The sequence below is a fragment of the Pholcus phalangioides genome, unplaced genomic scaffold (genome assembly GCF_987345545.1).
Source record: "Pholcus phalangioides strain wild (caught in Gottingen) unplaced genomic scaffold, Ppha-v1.0 ptg000015l_1, whole genome shotgun sequence".
Taxonomy (NCBI): domain Eukaryota; kingdom Metazoa; phylum Arthropoda; class Arachnida; order Araneae; family Pholcidae; genus Pholcus; species Pholcus phalangioides.
Window position 1 is genome coordinate 60,245,173 of NW_028301608.1, and position 21,343 is coordinate 60,266,515.

General features: G+C 36.4%; 2 protein-coding genes across 2 annotated transcripts; both read right to left on the bottom strand.

Annotated features, from left to right (window-relative positions):
• Positions 1-616: 616 nt before the first annotated feature.
• LOC149076364 (uncharacterized) lies at positions 617-2,324 on the bottom strand. Its single transcript, XM_089242232.1, has 3 exons — positions 2,295-2,324; positions 1,320-1,379; positions 617-1,099 (listed from the first exon to the last, which is right to left on the bottom strand). Exons 1-3 carry the CDS (start codon positions 2,322-2,324, stop codon positions 617-619), a joined length of 573 nt encoding a protein of 190 aa, XP_089098358.1.
• Positions 2,325-17,037: 14,713 nt separating this feature from the next.
• Positions 17,038-18,487, bottom strand: LOC149076365 (uncharacterized). Its single transcript, XM_089242233.1, has 2 exons — positions 18,419-18,487; positions 17,038-17,520 (listed from the first exon to the last, which is right to left on the bottom strand). The coding sequence occupies exons 1-2, from the start codon at positions 18,485-18,487 to the stop codon at positions 17,038-17,040; spliced, it is 552 nt and encodes a 183-aa protein (XP_089098359.1).
• Positions 18,488-21,343: the final 2,856 nt, after the last annotated feature.

Sequence of the window (21,343 nt, forward strand, 5' to 3'; positions counted from 1 at the left end):
ACTGTTCCAAAACAGCAGATGTGCGATGTATTTCCATGCTGTTAAATTTACTCAGTTTTGTAACCATTTAAAATAACACGTTTGTCATATATTGACTGTTGATTATTGTAATATAAATTGTTATATTAGGTTATATTAGCATCTATATACGATGCCAATAATTTTATTTGACTCCCCAATTTTCTTATTACTCAACGAGATGGTATTTGTTAAACATATCTACACTGTCTCCATTATATTTATCAACTATTTATGCATATCTTCACCAAAATATTGTATATTTTTATATTTTATAGCTATTTGATAATAACATTCCATAAAAGCATTCACGAGCATCAAAAATTGTTGAGTGCATATTGTCAAAAGTGCAAAAATGTATTGAACAATCAGAAGAGAGAGAGAGAGTTGTGCTTTATTTTCTATATTTATTTAATTTTGAGAATTAATTTATAAATAAATTTATATACCTCACGTTCGTTCAAAAAATTAATGTGGAAAAAAGAATTCACAAATAAATTATAAATTACAAGTTATGTTTATTTCCATGCTGATTAATGTATCACCAAAGTGGCACAAGCTATATTTTGAATGATTTCTTGACTAACATCGTTCTGATCTAGAGCAGGCCGAGATGGTGTTCTCTGCTGTCGTACCTTTGGACAGTACCGTGTCCGTAACCACCGTATCCGAGGCCATATCCACCATATGCTCCGAGATGTCCGGCGGCCAATGGGGCCTTGATATCGTGACCGAGTCCAAGTCCATATCCTCCATAACCGGCGTATCCGAGACCCCCGTAGGCAGAGCCACCATATCCCAGTCCGTGTCCAGCACCGAAGTATGGGTGAGCTGATGAGATGATGTTCACAGCAGCAGGATCCTGGTTGGCAGTTCCAGGTTCGTTGGTCTTGACCTGAGCGCGGAAGCCAGCGTGGTCAGCGACGTAGTTGACCTGACGTTGGACACCGCGGTCATCAGTGAATCCGTAGTTGCCCTTAACATGTCCGGCACCATTACCAGTTTCTTGCCTGTGCTGTTCACCATGTTTGTCTTTCACGCTGTATCCAAAAGAGTATGGCTGAGGTGCATGGTGATGAGCCTGAAATTCCAGTTATATACATTACTTCATTTCACAAAAAAAAAAAACCATTTGATATCACTCTTGTATCTAAACATAGTATTTACAACTTATTCGCCATAAAATTATAATGATATATGCAGTTATTTGGCGGCAATGCTGCCACATTTTTTTCAATTGTTCCAAATCACATTCTGGATCATTGCTTATTTGAGGTGAAACCTATCAAATTAGGACTTACTCCGTGAAGTGGTATAATACTGGCTTGTACTGTGGCAGCGGCAAAAGCAATAAGGACAAACTGAAATAAAGTAAAAAATATCAACAATCACTTCTCTCCAAAACTGATAAATTTCTACGAAAAGTTAAATATTTTAGAAATTTAAATCATGTATACCCCAAAAATAACCGGAGTCACATTACGGTAAGCGGAACATCGGCAATATGCGGTTCTCTTACTAAGTAAGTATGAACCACCCCACCCCCTGTGAGTCAATGTGCGAAGTAACGTTCCTAGGAAATTTTGTGAAAAAATTGAATAAATAAATTCTCAAAAACAAATCCCAGTTACTTTTAGGTACCCCCTCGTATCTTTGATAATGTACATGAAATTCCTTTACGTGATTTCGATCAGATTTGGATGGGTTATGTTGAAAAATCAACTGCTAAAATCAAAATGTGTTCAGCGAATGATTTATCTGGAGAAATAGTACTGTAAAGCCTCGTTCCGTCGTCACCCTAGCAAGTCGTCAGGTGTTTTCGATGAGTCAAGCTCTCATAGATAACAACGTTCATAAACCCTATGTTAACCGAAATTAGCGACGAGGGTTTACTCGTCACTACGGAAAAGTTTGAGACCGAGGACTAGATAGTTTCCAATTCTCCCTTCAAAGAAAGAGCTCGATAATATCATTGCCATTTGTTCTATAAATGCCTTACATACTATAACGGAAAAAGGCAGATAAGCAAGTAAAGCAATGTTCAAACTGAATTTGTATTATTGATGGTTTTCATTACAGGAGTCTTCACTAAAAAAACAATAAATAATATTTCTCACCTTGGCGATCATTTTCCTTGGAGGGCTAAGTTTGCTTCTTGACTGAATTGGAAGACAGAACTGTGATCAGATCGAATAAGAGCCTGGCTTTTTATACTGAAGGCCCAAATGAAATTTCACACTTGATCTTGACCCTGAATTTCCAAATGGTTTAAATACCAGGACAAGAACTACTTTCCAAGCAGACATGACTAAATTTGTCCTGTTTTCAAATCACGTCAAGGGTCACTTCACAGCCATCTACTCTCTAATTCAATAGCTTATTTATTTTTCCCTTCTTGGGGACAACTTAATTATAATAAAAAATGATAATAAAATGAAATTTTGTTTGCGTAGCTTTAATCAATAGGGGCAAAGTGTGGATGAGAAAACGAAAACAAAAAATGAGGAAATTCCAAAGAATCCGTTTACGATTTATGCTGCTTAATACATGTCCGCATTATAAACGTTTATACCTTTTCAGACATATATTCAATATACGTATACAGAAATATTGAAATTGAACTTCCCCATCTGAGAAGGACCTGCGATGCCTTCTAATGGTCCAGATTGCTTCAGATCAATATTTCCCAAAATAAGCGATATAGACGAGGGCAGTAAAAGTTATGAATATTATATAGTATCATATGAGCTGGCTTGAGAGCTAGAGATCTATGAGGAAATTGAATTATATTTGAAAAAGATCTGTTATAGAAATAAAAAAGAGTGTTTGGAAAATCTGACGTAATGGTGCTCTCTCGCACCATTTCATATAATAAAAATAGAAATTCACCAAAAAGTTTAATTGCTGCTCGACAATTCGTTTTACAGATGTTCATATTGTGTGCCGATTGGTTTTCACGAAGCTTTTTAATCACTGTTCTACGGGGAGGAATTCTTATATCTGAACGACAGCATTTGTCTGTGTGTTCTAGGGATATAGACGCATTGCGATATTAACACTGTGGTAAACATACTTTGCGAATGCTGTGTAAAAGCATTGTTGCAAGCAAAGAAATAAATGTATTCCGTATCCACAGAATAATTTGTCACCTATCGTTGAAATTATAGTATTTAAATTTAGTAATTATTTTTCAGTCAATAAATAATGAGTATATCATCGAGTTTTATGTCATTTCAACGAATAGAGTGCTTTCTTCAGATTTCTTCAGATATAACTACTTTTAAATGAAAAGTACATGAGCTTTTTCTTAACTATTAGAATGCTTAGTCACACAGATATAAAAGTACTAATTGTGTTTCATGATCTTATTTCAATTCATATTAATGAGAGGATTGCTTTTTTTTGTTATGCAATATAAACATTCGAGTATCGGCCTCTAAACTGCAAAAGTTTAAAAGTACGTTAATGTTATAATCGACAGTTTCCAAGTATAAAACATTAGTCACTTTTTCTATTGTTTGATGTAGTTTTACTCAATTGATAACTCGAGATGGCGCATTGCATTTACTCGCCAAATCGTCATTAGTGTTTGGCATTTTGCTTGTCCTAAATCTTATATGTTTCAGGAACAGATGTTTACTTTTATTTTTCTTATATGCATTTTGAAGAGTTCTTTCATAGTCGAAGATATCATATTGATTTTCATCAATCAAGATCCATATAAATAATCATGTTGAAAGTGGTCAAATCCATCACCATGCATGTCACTAAAATTGATACATTTACTGAGCATGTAGTTTGTGTTATCAGTATTTTTGTGAAATAATATTTTTTTAATTTTACATATGTGCTGCTACAGTTTACGCATTGAGTACTCAGCGATCAATTTCAAGCCAACATTGTGTGTCGATTGAAAACAAATAAATTCATGAATTTCGCTTATGTTCATTTAATCCATATAAATTTAACGTTTAATAAGTTTTAAATTATATAAATAAATGATTGGAAACTGGTAATTTTGTTTCAGAGTGATACAAACATTTTTATCGAGAATCTATTGCTATTTAATGAAGTTGATAAAATATGGACCTTTTTAATACAAATAGAGCAATTTAATTCCGTGTTCAATATACTTTTGTCGACTCAAAATCATCGTCATTCTCCAAAAACTCAGTCGTTGGGCAATTTGCCTGTTGTGGTGTTGTATTTGTATTTGTATTTATATCCGGTATATTTCATCCAGGCAGCCATACTTGAAAAAATTATTCATTTCCTACTGCGCATAATAAAGTGCAATTTTAAGCCCAAAAATATTTTTATATATTTTCTGAAATGTGTGTTACCAATATTTTATATATTAAAATTATAAAACCTCTCTCCCAATATCACGAGTGTAACCCTTACTGATGCTGAAATGTTAGTCGAGATTTGGAAAGTGTTGACATGAGAAATTTTGTTGGTACATTCCATCAATACCATATGCAGCGTGTCCTGGAAGTGCGAGTTTTCAAAAATTACCATGTACCAGTTTTGATAGTGACAACACATTTTGTCACAAAATATAATATCTGAATTCTTATACGGTCCCTTGTGGTCTAACTTGCAGTTAGATATTTCTTGGCCTGTCTCTCCTGAAGGCAACAGAAACTTTTCCTTATTTTCAAATATATATATTCGAATGAATTACTATAGATAGATATTCACAGATAATCAATAATATTCATTTAACTCTGTTCTTTCGCAAATTTTTACGATTTTCGAATTGAAATATTCTTAAACTGAAATCATACGTCTACGGTGGACGGTTGATGAGATAGAGGCCGAGCAAGCACTTATAAGACACCCTGTACATTTCAATGTTGCCGTAATTCTTTGTGTATAATCCGCATATGCAAATTTCATTTATAGATAATAAACGCCTTGGGAATAAAAACAGTAGTTTATCAAATGTTTTCCTGAAAAACATTTTGATTTTTCTGTTTTCATCTGTACGTCGTATACAAATCTTTGAGATTTTTTTTTTTTTTTTTATGATGAGTTTTTACCTCTAATTTCAAGGAGCCAAGATGAAAAGCATGGGCATACAATCCGCACAAAGTAATTCGGACCTTTTTCTACCGAATAACCCTTGAGAGCAATGCGGTAGATATTTTTTGCACGAAACAAATCAAACTACTCGAATCATAATTATTCGTGGTGTGTTATATCTGAGAACTCTAATAACTAGTCTCAGCTCAATGTTTAGAATATACAGAGAAACAACTACCTATATATGTAACGACAGTCAAGGAACCAGAGAAACGCATCTTATAAATGAGTTATTGTTATAGATGAAATACAATTAAGACTGAACCAGAGAGTAAATATCGTTATATAGGCAACTAGTGAGACGATCATTATTGGTGATAAGATCTTTTTTAGGATATTTTCACTGTAATAGATTTAGGAAGATCACTGTACTAAAACAGCCAAGGTGCGATGGATTTTACGCAGTTAACTTTTTTCGTCTTTGTAATCACTTAAACACGTCATACATTAGTGAGTATTCGATGTCTTTCAGAATAAATAACATCCAATTTTATTGGGGTTTTTTTGGAATTTTTTCGTCTTTACTTCGTTTAATAGCATCTAAACAATGTGAATAATTTTTGCTTGACTCTCCAATTTCTGTATCCCGATAGATTATTTCTTAGCATTATCTTATTAAGCATTATTTCTTTATCATATTTATCAGCTCTATTTATGCGTATCTTCACCAAATATAATGTATACCTTTATGTTTTCTAGCTATTTGATGATGGCATTCCATAAAAGCATTCGAGAGCATGAAAAATTGTTGAAGGTATTGCCAAAACGTTAAAAAGTGAATAGTTTTTCAGTCACGGATCAGATGTTATGCTTCATTTTCTATTCAAATTTGTGTATTAATTGGAAAAAAAAACATTTATACCTCACATCCATCCAAACGTTTAGTACGGAGTAAAAATTCACAAACAATTTTTTTATAAATAACGAGAGATGTTTATTTCCATGCTGATTAATGTATCACTAAAGTGGCACAAGCTATATTTAGAATGATTTCTTGATTAACATGAATTGTGATCTAGAGCAGGCCGACATGGTGTTCTCTGCTGTCGTACCTTTGGACAGTACCGTGTCCGTAACCACCGTATCCGAGGCCATATCCACCATATGCTCCGAGATGTCCGGCGGCCAATGGGGCCTTGATATCGTGACCGAGTCCAAGTCCATATCCTCCATAACCGGCGTATCCGAGACCCCCGTAGGCAGAGCCACCATATCCCAGTCCGTGTCCAGCACCGAAGTATGGGTGAGCTGATGAGATGATGTTCACAGCAGCAGGATCCTGGTTGGCAGTTCCAGGTTCGTTGGTCTTGACCTGAGCGCGGAAGCCAGCGTGGTCAGCGACGTAGTTGACCTGACGTTGGACACCGCGGTCATCAGTGAATCCGTAGTTGCCCTTAACATGTCCGGCACCATTACCAGTTTCTTGCCTGTGCTGTTCACCATGTTTGTCTTTCACGCTGTATCCAAAAGAGTATGGCTGAGGTGCATGGTGATGAGCCTGAAATTCCAGTTATATACATTACTTCATTTCACAAAAAAAAAAACCATTTGATATCACTCTTGTATCTAAACATAGTATTTACAACTTATTCGCCATAAAATTATAATGATATATGCAGTTATTTGGCGGCAATGCTGCCACATTTTTTTCAATTGTTCCAAATCACATTCTGGATCATTGCTTATTTGAGGTGAAACCTATCAAATTAGGACTTACTCCGTGAAGTGGTATAATACTGGCTTGTACTGTGGCAGCGGCAAAAGCAATAAGGACAAACTGAAATAAAGTAAAAAATATCAACAATCACTTCTCTCCAAAACTGATAAATTTCTGCGAAAAGTTAAATATTTTAGAAATTTAAATCATGTATACCCCAAAAATAACCGGAATCACGTTACGGTAAGCGGAACATCGGCAATATGCGGTTCTCTTACTAAGTAAGTATGAACCACCCCACCCCCTGTGAGTCAATGTGCGAAGTAACGTTCCTAGGAAATTTTGTGAAAAAATTGAATAACTAAATTCTCAAAAAGAAATCCCAGTTAGTTTTAGGTACCCCCTCGTATCTTTGATAATGTACATGAAATTCCTTTACGTGATTTCGATCAGATTTGGATGGGTTATGTTGAAAAATCAACTGCTAAAATCAAAATGTGTTCAGCGAATGATTTATCTGGAGAAATAGTACTGTAAAGCCTCGTTCCGTCGTCACCCTAGCAAGTCGTCAGGTGTTTTCGATGAGTCAAGCTCTCATAGATAACAACGTTCATAAACCCTATGTTAACCGAAATTAGCGACGAGGGTTTACTCGTCACTACGGAAAAGTTTGAGACCGAGGACTAGATAGTTTCCAATTCTCCCTTCAAAGAAAGAGCTCGATAATATCATTCCCATTTGTTCTATAAATGCCTTACATACTATAACGGAAAAAGGCAGATAAGCAAGTAAAGCAATGTTCAAACTGAATTTGTATTATTGATGGTTTTCATTACAGGAGTCTTCACTAAAAAAAACAATAAATAATATTTCTCACCTTGGCGATCATTTTCCTTGGAGTGCTAAGTATGCTTCTTGACTGAATTGGAAGAGAGAACTGTGATCAGATCGAATAAGAGCCTGGCTTTTTATACTGAAGGCCCAAATGAAATTTCACACTTGATCTTGACCCTGAATTTCCAAATGGTTCAAATACCAGGACGAGAACTACTTTCCAAGCAGACATGACTAAATTTGTCCTGTTTTCAAATCACGTCAAGGGTCACTTCACAGCCATCTACTCTCTAATTCAACAGCTTATTTATTTTTCCCTTCTTGGGGACAACTTAATTATAATAAAAAATGATAATAAAATGAAATTTTGTTTGCGTAACTTTGTGGGCACCAATATGTGGTTGCCGGAGGTGATAATGACATTTAAATTGAAGTAGCTATTTATCCATAGTTAAATTTTATTTGACTCCACTAAGACTGTTCAATTCTAGATACGGTTAAATATACGGTTTATTAATTAGAAGAAACACACGGCACGTTAACACATATATACGAAATAAGAATACACGGACACACAGTTAAAAGACATCTCTACTCTGCAAGAAACCAAAGCCTTCTCTCCCAAACAGCGGAAGAGAGGCCAAGAAAAGGCGCGCACACATAACGAGGTGTTGGCAGATTTATGCTATTCGAAACCAACACCTACACACTCTTGCCGACAGCATCGCCACAGTACTCCCCCACGAGTCCGAAGGACGTTAAGCTTGATAAGGTGTTACAAAACGGACTTTCCGTCCGAACCTCGTGACGAAGCCCTGTGGCGAGGCTGGGGCATTACATATAGATGATCTGCAAACATTAGATTCTTTGCATTCGAGAGAATTAAACAAAAATGCAGGTTTTAAACGATCAATAGAAATACACTTAGATTCATTATTGATACGCAAAGTAAAAAATTTATCAGTCCTATTCAAAACTTCATAAGGTCCTTGGTAAGGCTGCTGTAGCGAACGCCTTACAGTGTCAACCCTCACAAAAACGTGTGTGGATCTGGCCAAGTCCTTGTGCACAAAAATGTTTTTTGAGGAATGATTGGACAAAGGCGAAGGACGAAGCTTTGACATAGTCATACGCAAGTTCGTGACATAATCAGATTTTGAGGTGTGCTTACCGGAATCTTTGAAGTCTCCTGGTAACCTCAGAGATGTTCCGTAGACCATGTCCGCCGGCGTAGCACCAAAATCAGGTTTGAAACTTGAGCGTATCCCGAGTAGAATGGTAGGAAGAACGTCAACCCATCTTTCAGTGGCGTGACACATGATGGCAGCTTTCAAGTCCCTGTGGAATCTCTCGATGGCTCCATTGCTTTGTGGGTGGTAAGCGGTAGTACGCACCCTGTCCACACCCAGCAACTTCGCAAGAGATCGGAAGAGTTCAGATTCAAACTGAGAACCCCTGTCCGTAGTAATGCGTTCTGGAACGCCAAAACGGGAGATCCAATTCGACAGGAAAGCGAATGCCACAGTTTCAGCAGTCTGATCGGGTACAGGAATAGCTTCCGGCCATCTGGTGAATCGGTCACTGCAAGTCACAACGTAGCGATTTCCTTTACTTGGTGGAAGTGGACCCACGATGTCAATATGGACATGCGAGAACCTTGCGGAAGGTAATCCGAATGCACCAATAGGAGAATGTGTGTGACGACCAACTTTGGATCGCTGGCAATGGATGCAAGTTTTGCACCACTCTTTGCAGTCCCTTTCTAAAAATTTCCAGATGAATCGTCTGCGAACCATTTCAGTAGTAGCCTTGGCACCAGGGTGGGAGAGGTTGTGCACTGCATCAAAAATAGCGCGGCGAAACGTTGACGGTACGTAAGGTCTAATTGAACCAGTGGAAACATCACACTGTAGAGTGACTTCAGGAGAACCGAAAGTCATTGGTTTTAACTCGAGACCTGAGTCCATTTCACGAAGTAATCGCAATTCTTCCTCATCCTGAGCGCGAGCCATCTCGGCGAAATCGATACTAGGAGGTATTTCAATTTCCGATATTCTTGAAAATGCATCGGCTACTGCATTTCGATCGCCTGAAATGTGCTTGATACGGGTTGAAAATTGACTAATGAATTCTAGATGACGAATCTGCCTAGGTGAACATTTTTCACTTTTTTGGGAAAATGCATAGACCAATGGTTTGTGGTCTGTGAGAATTTCGAAGTCAGATCCCTCCAGCATATGTCGAAAATATTTAATTGCTGAATATATCGCTAGCAATTCTCGATCGTACGCACTGTATCTGCGTTCAGCTGAAGTTAGCTTACGCGAGAAGAATCCTAATGGCTGAGTTTGATCATTAACTGCTTGATTCAAAACTCCGCCAATCGCGAAATCAGACGCGTCGACAGCTAGAAGGAGATGCGCACTTGAAATAGGATGAGCCAATAGAGCAGCATTGGAAATCATTTCCTTGCATGACTCGAATGCAGATTTTGCTTCCTCAGACCAGACGATTTTTGTTTTTTCCCGTCTTTGTTTGCCTTTAACTAGATCATGCAAACATGCTTGCGTAGAGGCAGCGTTTTTCATGAAACGATGATAAAAATTTATTAGTGCCAGAAAACGTCGCAGCTCATCGATTGTGTTGGGCAATGGATAGTCCAAAAGTGCGGTAACACGATCCGGCAACGGGGAAATGCCCTTTTCTGACACAAGATGACCTAAAAACTGAATTTCTTTGAGTCCAAATTGGCATTTGTCAGGATTGAGAACTAAACCGTATTCGCTTAGTCTCTTGAACAACACATCGAGATCTTGTTCATGCGACTTCTCATCAGCTGACGCAACAAGAATGTCGTCTAAGTAAACATAGCAGAAGTCGAGATCCGAGAGGATGCTGTCAACGAATCGTTGAAATGTTTGTGCGGCGTTCCTGAGCCCAAAGGTCATGAAAACATACTCAAAGAGACCGTGCGGTGTAATCACAGCCGTCTTGGGAATATCACTTTCTTTCACAGGAATCTGGTGGTATGCCTTTACAAGATCGAGTTTAGAAAATATTCTTTTTCCAGCCAGACCGAAAGAAAAGTCTTGAATATTGGGAATAGGATAACGATCAGGAGTAGTTACGGCATTCAACCGACGAAAATCACCACATATGCGCCAACCACCTGTCTTTTTTGGGACTAGGTGGATAGGACTAGCCCAAGGGCTTTTGCTAGGACGAATGATGCCTTGCTTCAAAAGCAAGTTAAATTCTTTCTTGACGGCAAAAAGTTTTTCAGGAGAAAGACGTCTAGCCTTTGCGAAGACGGGAGGCCCTGATGTTTCGATGAAGTGGATAATGGCATGTGGTTTGGGTTGAGAATTTAAGACCGAACCAGTGAGATTTGGGAACTTGGTCAAAATTTTATGGTATGTAGTGGCACCAGAAACTGTAGTTAGACCGAGAGAAGGACCAGTGGTAACGACACCAAGAGAGTATAGAGTTGTCAAATTATCAACCAACCGGCGATTCTTGACATCAACAAGTAAACCGAATCTCTCCAAGAAATCGGCACCCAAAATAGGACTTGTGACGTCGGCCACTAAGAAATTGAATGAGAATATTCTCCTCAGTCCGAGATCAAGTTCAAAATGCTTAGTTCCATATGTGTGAATTTTAGTGCCATTAGCCGCATATAACGAAAGGTCGTCAGGCTTGGAAACTTTGGCAAGTGATTTAGGAAAACAGCTCACAGCTGCACCACTGTCAACAAGAAAACGAATTTTCGATTTTCTATCACAAATGAATAAGCGACTTTGAAAGTGGCAATCTCCGGCCGCCGCTGTAACAGGATTGCCCACTAGTTTTCCGAGTGCTGGCAAGGTGAAATGCAACGATGTGCTTTTTCACCATATCGAGCATGATACCAGCACAATTTGCGTCGATCGGAGCGATCTGAAGATTTTTTCCGCTCACGAGTTTTCGAATTGTTTCGCGACCGACCTCTGTATTGGTTTCGAGAACGAGAGAGCTCTTCGACTCGTGTAGCGAGCGATGCAATTTCTTTTTTAAGCTCATGCAACTCTGAAGAAGGCAGAGGAGGTTGAGACACCTGAGAAACGACAGCGTTGAAACTCGAAGCTTCTAATATGCGATCAGCTATCTGAGCTAAAGAGTCAAGAGGATCCCGACAAATCGACAAAATTTGTTGAACACTGACGGGTAATCTTTGCTGCCATAATGTGCTCAAAACATCATCACTGATTGTGTTATTCGACAAGTTTCGCATCTCACAAAGTAGCTGGGACGGTTTTTTGTCGCCTAGCTCGCACTCATGAAAAAGAGATTTCAAGCGAGCAGTTTCAGATTGAGCAAATCGGGAAAGAATACGTTTCTTTAGAGTCTCATATAAATCGTGTGTGGGAGGATTACGTACTAAATCACTCACGTAAGACAAGATTTTTGTGTCGAGAACGGAAATCACCGAATGAAACTTCGTCTTATCCGCAGTAATGCCTGCCGTGATAAACTGGGATTCCACTTGAAGGAACCATAAATCAACGTCGGCTTCCCAAAATGGAGGCGCACGGAATGAAACACGTGAGACTTCGGTTCCCGAAAGGGAAAGTTCAGTCTGACTAGCAGTTGCTTGCGGATTTGCCATAGCGAAAGAATGAAGACGGCAATAGTCCTACGAAAGAGAGAAATATTCACTCACCACGAAACTGAAATTAAAATCCACGTTGCAGAGAGGTATTCATGATCCGTTGTAACGTACGAGGCTGAACTGGAACAGTGGTTTCAGAAGGTAATATCCGATAGTCCTGAGTCACCAGTTTGTGGGCACCAATATGTGGTTGCCGGAGGTGATAATGACATTTAAATTGAAGTAGCTATTTATCCATAGTTAAATTTTATTTGACTCCACTAAGACTGTTCAATTCTAGATACGGTTAAATATACGGTTTATTAATTAGAAGAAACACACGGCACGTTAACACATATATACGAAATAAGAATACACGGGCACACAGTTAAAAAACATCTCTACTCTGCAAGAAACCAAAGCCTTCTCTCCCAAACAGCGGAAGAGAGGCCAAGAAAAGGCGCGCACACATAACGAGGTGTTGGCAGATTTATGCTATTCGAAACCAACACCTACACACTCTTGCCGACAGCATCGCCACAACTTTAATCAATAGGAGCAAAGTGTGGATGAGAAAACGAAAACAAAAAATGAGGAAATTCCAAAGAATCCGTTTACGATTTATGCTGCTTAATACATGTCCGCATTATAAACGTTTATACCTTTTCAGACATATATTCAATATACGTATACAGAAATATTGAAATTGAACTTCCCCATCTGAGAAGGACCTGCAATGCCTTCTAATGGTCCAGATTGCTTCAGATCAATATTTCCCAAAATACAGACGAGGGCAGTAAAAGTTATGAATATTATATAGTATCATATGAGCTGGCTTGAGAGCTAGAGATCTATGAGGAAATTGAATTGTATTTGAAAATGATGTGTTATAGAAATAAAAAAGAGTGCTTTGGAAAATCTGACGTAATGGTGCTCTCTCGCACCATTTCATATAATAAAAATAGAAATTCACCAAAAAGTTTAATTGCTGCTCGACAATTCGTTTTACAGATGTTCATATTGTGTGCCGATTGGTTTTCACGAAGCTTTTTAATCACTGTTCTACGGGGAGGAATTCTTATATCTGAACGACAGCATTTGTCTGTGTGTTCTAGGGATATAGACGCATTGCGATATTAACACTGTGGTAAACATACTTTGCGAATGCTGTGTAAAAGCATTGTTGCAAGCAAAGAAATAAATGTATTCCGTATCCACAGAATAATTTGTCACCTATCGTTGAAATTATAGTATTTAAATTTAGTAATTATTTTTCAGTCAATAAATAATGAGTATATCATCGAGTTTTATGTCATTTCAACGAATAGAGTGCTTTCTTCAGATTTCTTCAGATATAACTACTTTTAAATGAAAAGTACATGAGTTTTTTCGTAACTATTAGAATGCCTAGCCACACAGATATAAAAGGACTAATTGTGTTTCATGATCTTATTTCAATTCATATTAATGAGAGGATTGCTTTTTTTTGTTATGCAATATAAACATTCGAGTATCGGCCTCTAAACTGCAAAAGTTTAAAAGTACATTAATATTATAATCGACAGTTTCCAAGTATAAAACATTAGTCACTTTTTCTTTTGTTTGATGTAGTTTTACTCAATTGATAACTCGAGATGGCGCATTGCATTTACTCGCCAAATCGTCATTAGTGTTTGGCATTTCGCTTGTCCTAAATCTTATATGTTTCAGGAACAGATGTTTACTTTTATTTTTCTTATATGCATTTTGAAGAGTTCTTTCATAGTCGAAGATATCATATTGATTTTCATCAATCAAGATCCATATAAATAATCATGTTAAAAGTGGTCAAATCCATCACCATGCATGTCCCTAAAATTGATACATTTACTGAGCATGTAGTTTGTGTTATCAGTATTTTTATGAAATAATATTTTTTTAATTTTACATATGTGTTGCTACAGTTTACGCACTGAGTACTCAGCGATCAATTTCAAGCCAACATTGTGTGTCAATTGAAAACAAATAAATTCATGAATTTCGCTTATGTTCATTTAATCCATATAAATTTAACGTTTAATAAGTTTTAAATTATATAAATAAATGATTGGAAACTGGTAATTTTGTTTCAGAGTGATACAAACATTTTCATCGAGAATCTACTGCTATTTAATGAAGTTGATAAAATATGGACCTTTTTAATACACATAAAGCAATTTGATTCCGTGTTCAATATACTTTTGTCGACTCAAAATCATCGTCATTCTCCAAAAACTCAGTCTTTATATCCGGTATATTTCATCCAGGCAGCCAGACTTGAAAAAATTATTCATTTCCTACTGCGCATAATAAAGTGCAATTTTAAGCCCAAAAATATTTTTATATATTTTCTGAAATGTGTGTTACCAATATTTTATATATTAAAATTATAAAACCTCTCTCCCAATATCACGAGTGTAACCCTTACTGATGCTGAAATGTTAGTCGAGATTTGGAAAGTGTTGACATGAGAAATTTTGTTTGTACATTCCATCAATACCATATGCAGCGTGTCCTGGAAGTGCGAGTTTTCAAAAATTACCATGTACCAGTTTTGATAGTGACAACACATTTTGTCACAAAATATAATATCTGAATTCTTATACGGTCCCTTGTGGTCTAACTTGCAGTTAGATATTTCTTGGCCTGTCTCTCCTGAAGGCAACAGAAACTTTTCCTTATTTTCAAATATATATATTCGAATGAATTACTATAGATAGATATTCACAGATAATCAATAATATTCATTTAACTCTGTTCTTTCGCAAATTTTTACGATTTTCGAATTGAAATATTCTTAAACTGAAATCATACGTCTACGGTGGACGGTTGATGAGATAGAGGCCGAGCAAGCACTTATAAGACACCCTGTACATTTCAATGTTGCCGTAATTCTTTGTGTATAATCCGCATATGCAAATTTCATTTATAGATAATAAACGCCTTGGGAATAAAAACAGTAGTTTATCAAATGTTTTCCTGAAAAACATTTTGATTTTTCTGTTTTCATCTGTACGTCGTATACAAATCTTTGAGATTTTTTTTTTTTTTTTTTATGATGAGTTTTTACCTCTAATTTCAAGGAGCCAAGATGAAAAGCATGGGCATACAATCCGCACAAAGTAATTCGGACCTTTTTCTACCGAATAACCCTTGAGAGCAATGCGGTAGATATTTTTTGCACGAAACAAATCAAACTACTCGAATCATAATTATTCGTGGTGTGTTATATCTGAGAACTCTAATAACTAGTCTCAGCTCAATGTTTAGAATATACAGAGAAACAACTACCTATATATGTAACGACAGTCAAGGAACCAGAGAAACGCATCTTATAAATGAGTTATTGTTATAGATGAAATACAATTAAGACTGAACCAGAGAGTAAATATCGTTATATAGGCAACTAGTGAGACGATCATTATTGGTGATAAGATCTTTTTTAGGATATTTTCACTGTAATAGATTTAGGAAGATCACTGTACTAAAACAGCCAAGGTGCGATGGATTTTACGCAGTTAACTTTTTTCGTCTTTGTAATCACTTAAACACGTCATACATTAGTGAGTATTCGATGTCTTTCAGAATAAATAACATCCAATTTTATTGGGGTTTTTTTTGGAATTTTTTCGTCTTTACTTTGTTTAATAGCGTCTAAACAATGTCAATATTTTTAATTTGACTCTCTATCTCTATTTTCCGTATTACGATATATTATTTCTTAAACATATCTACAATATGTCCATCATATTTATCAGCTCTATTTATGCATATCTGCACTAAATATAATGTATACCTTTATATTCCCTAGCTATTTAATGATGACATTCCATGAAAGCATTCACGAGCAACAAAATTTTTTGAGTATATTGATGAAACATTAAAAAATGAAAAATTTCAGTCGCCGATCTGTTTCATTTTCTACAGGGTGATTCAGAAAAAGATGGGAAACACTTTATGAGGTGATGGTACACACAAATCCAAACAATTGTCATTCAAGAATGCATGGTCTAACATGAAACGCAAACGCTCTAGCGCATTTCGAAATGGCAGCTTCGCAAATGTTAAAACAGCATTCCTGTTGAACTTAATCGGGAGAAAAAGTACACCATGCATGCAAATGTAACCTATGGAAGAAAAAGAAACCTTATGCAAATCTGCGTCACAGTGCCAGTGCATCGGACCACAGTACATTTGTGCTGCCTCTGTGCTACTTCCGTTTCCAGATCCGTAAATGAAATATATGTCTGCTTTTTCAGTATTACTAAAGTGCGCCATTATTCCGTGCGTTACAACTGTTAGAACGATTGCACGCTGGAATAACATCAAAGGCGTTCGCGCCTTTTATTCACTGTGACGCAGGTTTGCATACATTTACTTCTTCTTCCCTAGCTTACGTATTCATTCATGCTGTTTTTTTCTACTAATAAATTTCAACAGGAATGCCGTTTTAGTGTTTGTGGAGCGGCCGTTTCGAAACAAGCGCTAGCACTTTCGCGTTTCATGTCAGACTATCCATTCCTGATGACAATTGTTTGTATTAGTGTGTACTATCACCTCTCAAAGACTTTCCCATCTTTCCTGGATCACAGTGTATATTTATTTAAATTTGAGGATTAACTAGTAAAAAAACTTATACCTCATATCGATCCGAACATTTAATACGGAGTAAAGAGAGAATTCACAAAAAATTTTAAATTATAAGTTATGTTTATTTCCATTCCGATAAATGTATCACTAAAGTGGCACAAGCTATATTTAGAATGATTTCTTGATTAACATGAATTGTGATCTAGAGCAGGCCGACATGGTGTTCTCTGCTGTCGTACCTTTGGACAGTACCGTGTCCGTAACCACCGTATCCGAGGCCATATCCACCATATGCTCCGAGATGTCCGGCGGCCAATGGGGCCTTGATACCGTGACCGAGTCCAAGTCCATATCCTCCATAACCGGCGTATCCGAGACCCCCGTAGGCAGAGCCACCATATCCCAGTCCGTGTCCAGCACCGAAGTATGGGTGAGCTGATGAGATGATGTTCACAGCAGCAGGGTCCTGGTTGGCAGTTCCAGGTTCGTTGGTCTTGACCTGAGCGCGGAAGCCAGCGTGGTCAGCGACGTAGTTGACCTGACGTTGGACACCGCGGTCATCAGTGAATCCGTAGTTGCCCTTAACATGTCCGGCACCATTACCAGTTTCTTGCCTGTGCTGTTCACCATGTTTGTCTTTCACGCTGTATCCAAAAGAGTATGGCTGAGGTGCATGGTGATGAGCCTGAAATTCCAGTGATATACATTACTTTCATCCACAATCAAAACATTTGATATTACTCTTACATCTAAAGACATAATGCACAAGTCTACATGCGGTTATGCCGCAAAATACCAATCTGATCGTTATGGTATTTTACGGCAATACCATAACAATATCGTAACATACTTTCTCAATCGATTCATATCATGTACATTATATAAAATTTGTTTACCGTAAAATTATATTGAAACTCTTTCAGCTATTTGTACGGCAATGCTAACATTATTTTTCTTAATTTATCCATATCAATCGATCTGCATCTATTTCTATACTCATCAATACTTATTTGAAAATAAACCTATCAAATTAGAACTTACTCCGTGAAGTGGTGAAATACTGGCTTGTACAGTGGCAGCGGCGAATGCAATAAGGACAAACTGAAATGAAAATCAAATATCGATAATCACTTCTTCTCTCCAGAACTGACGAATGTGAATATGAAAAATCAAATATATCTTAAAATTGAAATCACGCATGTTTCATAATGTACATGAAATGTTTTTACATGATTTGGATGGGTTAGGTTGAAATATCATTTAAAATAATGAATGGCATTTTCTTCAACTGCTACAATCAGAATATTTTGACAACCACTTAGTTCGGGGGAAATAATATGTCGTCCTTGGGAAAACTCACATAAGCAAGTAAAGCAATACTGAAATTCTAAGAGTTTTACTGATACCTTTTATAATGCGAAAGTCATCAATAAAAAAACAATGGATTATATATTTCTCACCTTGATCATCATTTTTTTCTGTGGAATAAGTTTATTTCTTGCTTGAATGCTAAGAGAGATATGTGATCAGATCGAATAGGAACCTGGGCTTTTATACTGAGGGGTCCAAATGAAATTTCATACTTGGTCTTGACCTCGAATTTCCAAATCATTCAAATACCAGAACAAGAGAATTGCTTTCGAAGCAGACATGACTGACTTTGGCCGCTTTTAAAGTTACGTCATAGTTCACTTCACATTTGTTTTCATTCATCGGCTTTCCCGTGACGACTTAAAAATGTAATCATAAAAATTAAATAAAAGAAATTTTTCTTTGCATAATACTTAAATGGGCTATGTGTGGATAGAAAACGAAGTCAAAAGGAAATTCCAAAGAGTTCGTTTAGTATTTGTGTTGGTTTCCACATTTTCGCATTTTTGAATTTCATACCCATTGCAGATATAACTGCAATATACATTTACAGAAATATCGGAAATTAATTTTTTTTAACTCAGATGGCCCTGGAACGGGTTCTGCGTCTTCTGGTTGAAATCAATTCAGATCATTATTTCTTAAAATGGGCGGTGTCTGCGGGAGAGGGGGGGGGGGGTATAAAAGCTATGAATATTATATAGTTACATAAATTGTGGGGGACATTAAGAAATCGAATTATGCTGCTCATCAATTCGTTTTAACGATGTTCATATTGTCTACCTTGGTTTTTCACGATGGTTCCTAATCATTGGGCCTATCAACAGTGATTATATACCTGTGTATTTCTGTATATAATATTTTTGTTATAGTTTAGATAATATATATTCGCGCCATCCATATTTTTATGGGCGTGTTTTTCCAGCCACCTCGTTGGGCATTTTTTCTATTGTGGCCTTTGAATTTGTATAATTGTGTTTGCTATACCTATACACAGAAGTACAATATAACTGTACATTTTACGGGTAATGACAATCTCTACTACATATGCATATTACTTTTATCGTATTTGTCTCTATACTGTCATTTATATACAACAGTGTCAGTTGGACAAAGACTCAAAATTTATAGCCTGTTCCATAGTTCCGTTAATGTCTCTCACTCACAAGTTGTTGGCTGTAGAGACTCGACTAAATTCTTAATTTTTTTTACGGCACCTTTAAGATTGATAGATGAACCTGCTTTGTTAAAATTACAGATTTTTTTTATTTCACTTTTTAAATTTTTTCACATTCACATAGAAATTTGAGGTATAAATATTCCAGAGGCATGAAGTTGAATATCGATACTTTATAAAACAAGATTTTGGCACATACATTCCCACATACAGTTTCTCAATTTACTGAACAAATTTAATTCCACAAAATTTCTAACCGAACTCAAACCGAAAATCAGCAAAAAAAATGGTAAATGCCAAGAAATACAAACTGAAGTTTTCTGACAGACACACACACCGATATATGTATATATATATATATATATAATAACATGGCCTGACTATCTAACGTCTGAGGCTATATTTATGAAATTTGGCCAATAGTTTTTTTTTCATGATGTAAAGACTCACTAGGAAAGGATTTTCCAAAACTTGTCCGCTAAGGTGATCATAAGAGTGTTCTAATGTTATATAGAAAAATCACACGAGCCCAAACCGCTAGAGCTATTCATGAAATTTGGTCAGTAGTTTTATTTCATGACGTAAAGCCTCACTATGAAGGGGTTTTCCAATATTCGTTCCCTAAAATGTTTGTGAAGGGGGTCAAACGTTATATGGGGCAATCATCCCTGAGTCGAAATCGCTGAAGCTATAAATAAGAAATTTGGTCAATCGTTTTATTTTCCAATGTCAAAAATCACACGCGAGGGATTTTTTAAAACTCATACGGTAAGGGTCTCATAAGGGGAGGGGGTCAAAAGGCATGTGGGGCAATCATCGCTGAGACTAAAGTGCGGGAAGCTATAAATATGAAATTCGTCCAGTATTACTTTTTCTAATACAGAGATTCGCCAAAACGAGATTTCTGAAAATGACCCCCCCCCCCAAGGGGGTCAAGGGAGATTCAAATATTATTGAACGGAATCATCGTCGAACAATTTTCAGATTTATAAATCCACGCGAGTGAAGCCGCGAGTAACAGCTGTGGTAAATGATATATAATTCTATATTCCTAATATAAATATATTTAAATGAAAAGTGTATGGGTTTTTTCATAACTATTAGAATGCGTAGTCACACAAATAAGAGTACTAATTGTGTTTCGTGATCTTGTTTGAATCCATATTAATGAGAGGACTTTTTGTTTTGTTTTTGGTTAAAACCTACGCAGTCTAAACATTGGAGAACACGGCCTTTGAAACTAAAAAAAGTTTATAAGTAGATCAATATTACAATCGACATATTTTCCAAGAATAAAACGTTAGCCATCTGTTCTTTTGTTTGTTGTACAGTAGTTTTATTCAGTTGATAACTTGGGATGCACATTCTGTGTAGTCATTAAATCGCCATTTGTGTTCGGCATTTTAAATAGATGGTTTCTTTTATTTTTCTTGTCTGTATTTTTGTGATTAAGAGTATTTTAATTTTCGGAAATGTCACATTAATTCATCAATCAAGATCATCATAATGCAACATGTTGAAAACAGTCTAATCAAGCACCATACAATCATAACTGAAATTGATTAATTTACTGGGCATGTCATTCGTGTGTTCAATACCCGTGATGAAATAATATTTTTCGATTTTTCAGATGCTGCTAACGCTTAAACACTGAGCATTCAGCGATGAATTTTACATCAACATTACATGTGTGCGGAAGTTTAAAATAACACTGGAAAGAAATAATTTATAGAATTTCATCGATATTCACTTAATTCAAACAAAGTTTGAATGGCTTACGAGAGAAAAATACTGCGAAAGGAATATTTGCGGTTCAACAAACTTTATTACAACAAAGTTATTGAAATAAATTATTGGAAAACGGTAATTTTGTTTAACTGATGCAAACATTTTTATCTATTGCTCTTTAATAAACTTGGTAGAATGTGGACTCAAATACAAATAAAACAACTTGATACTG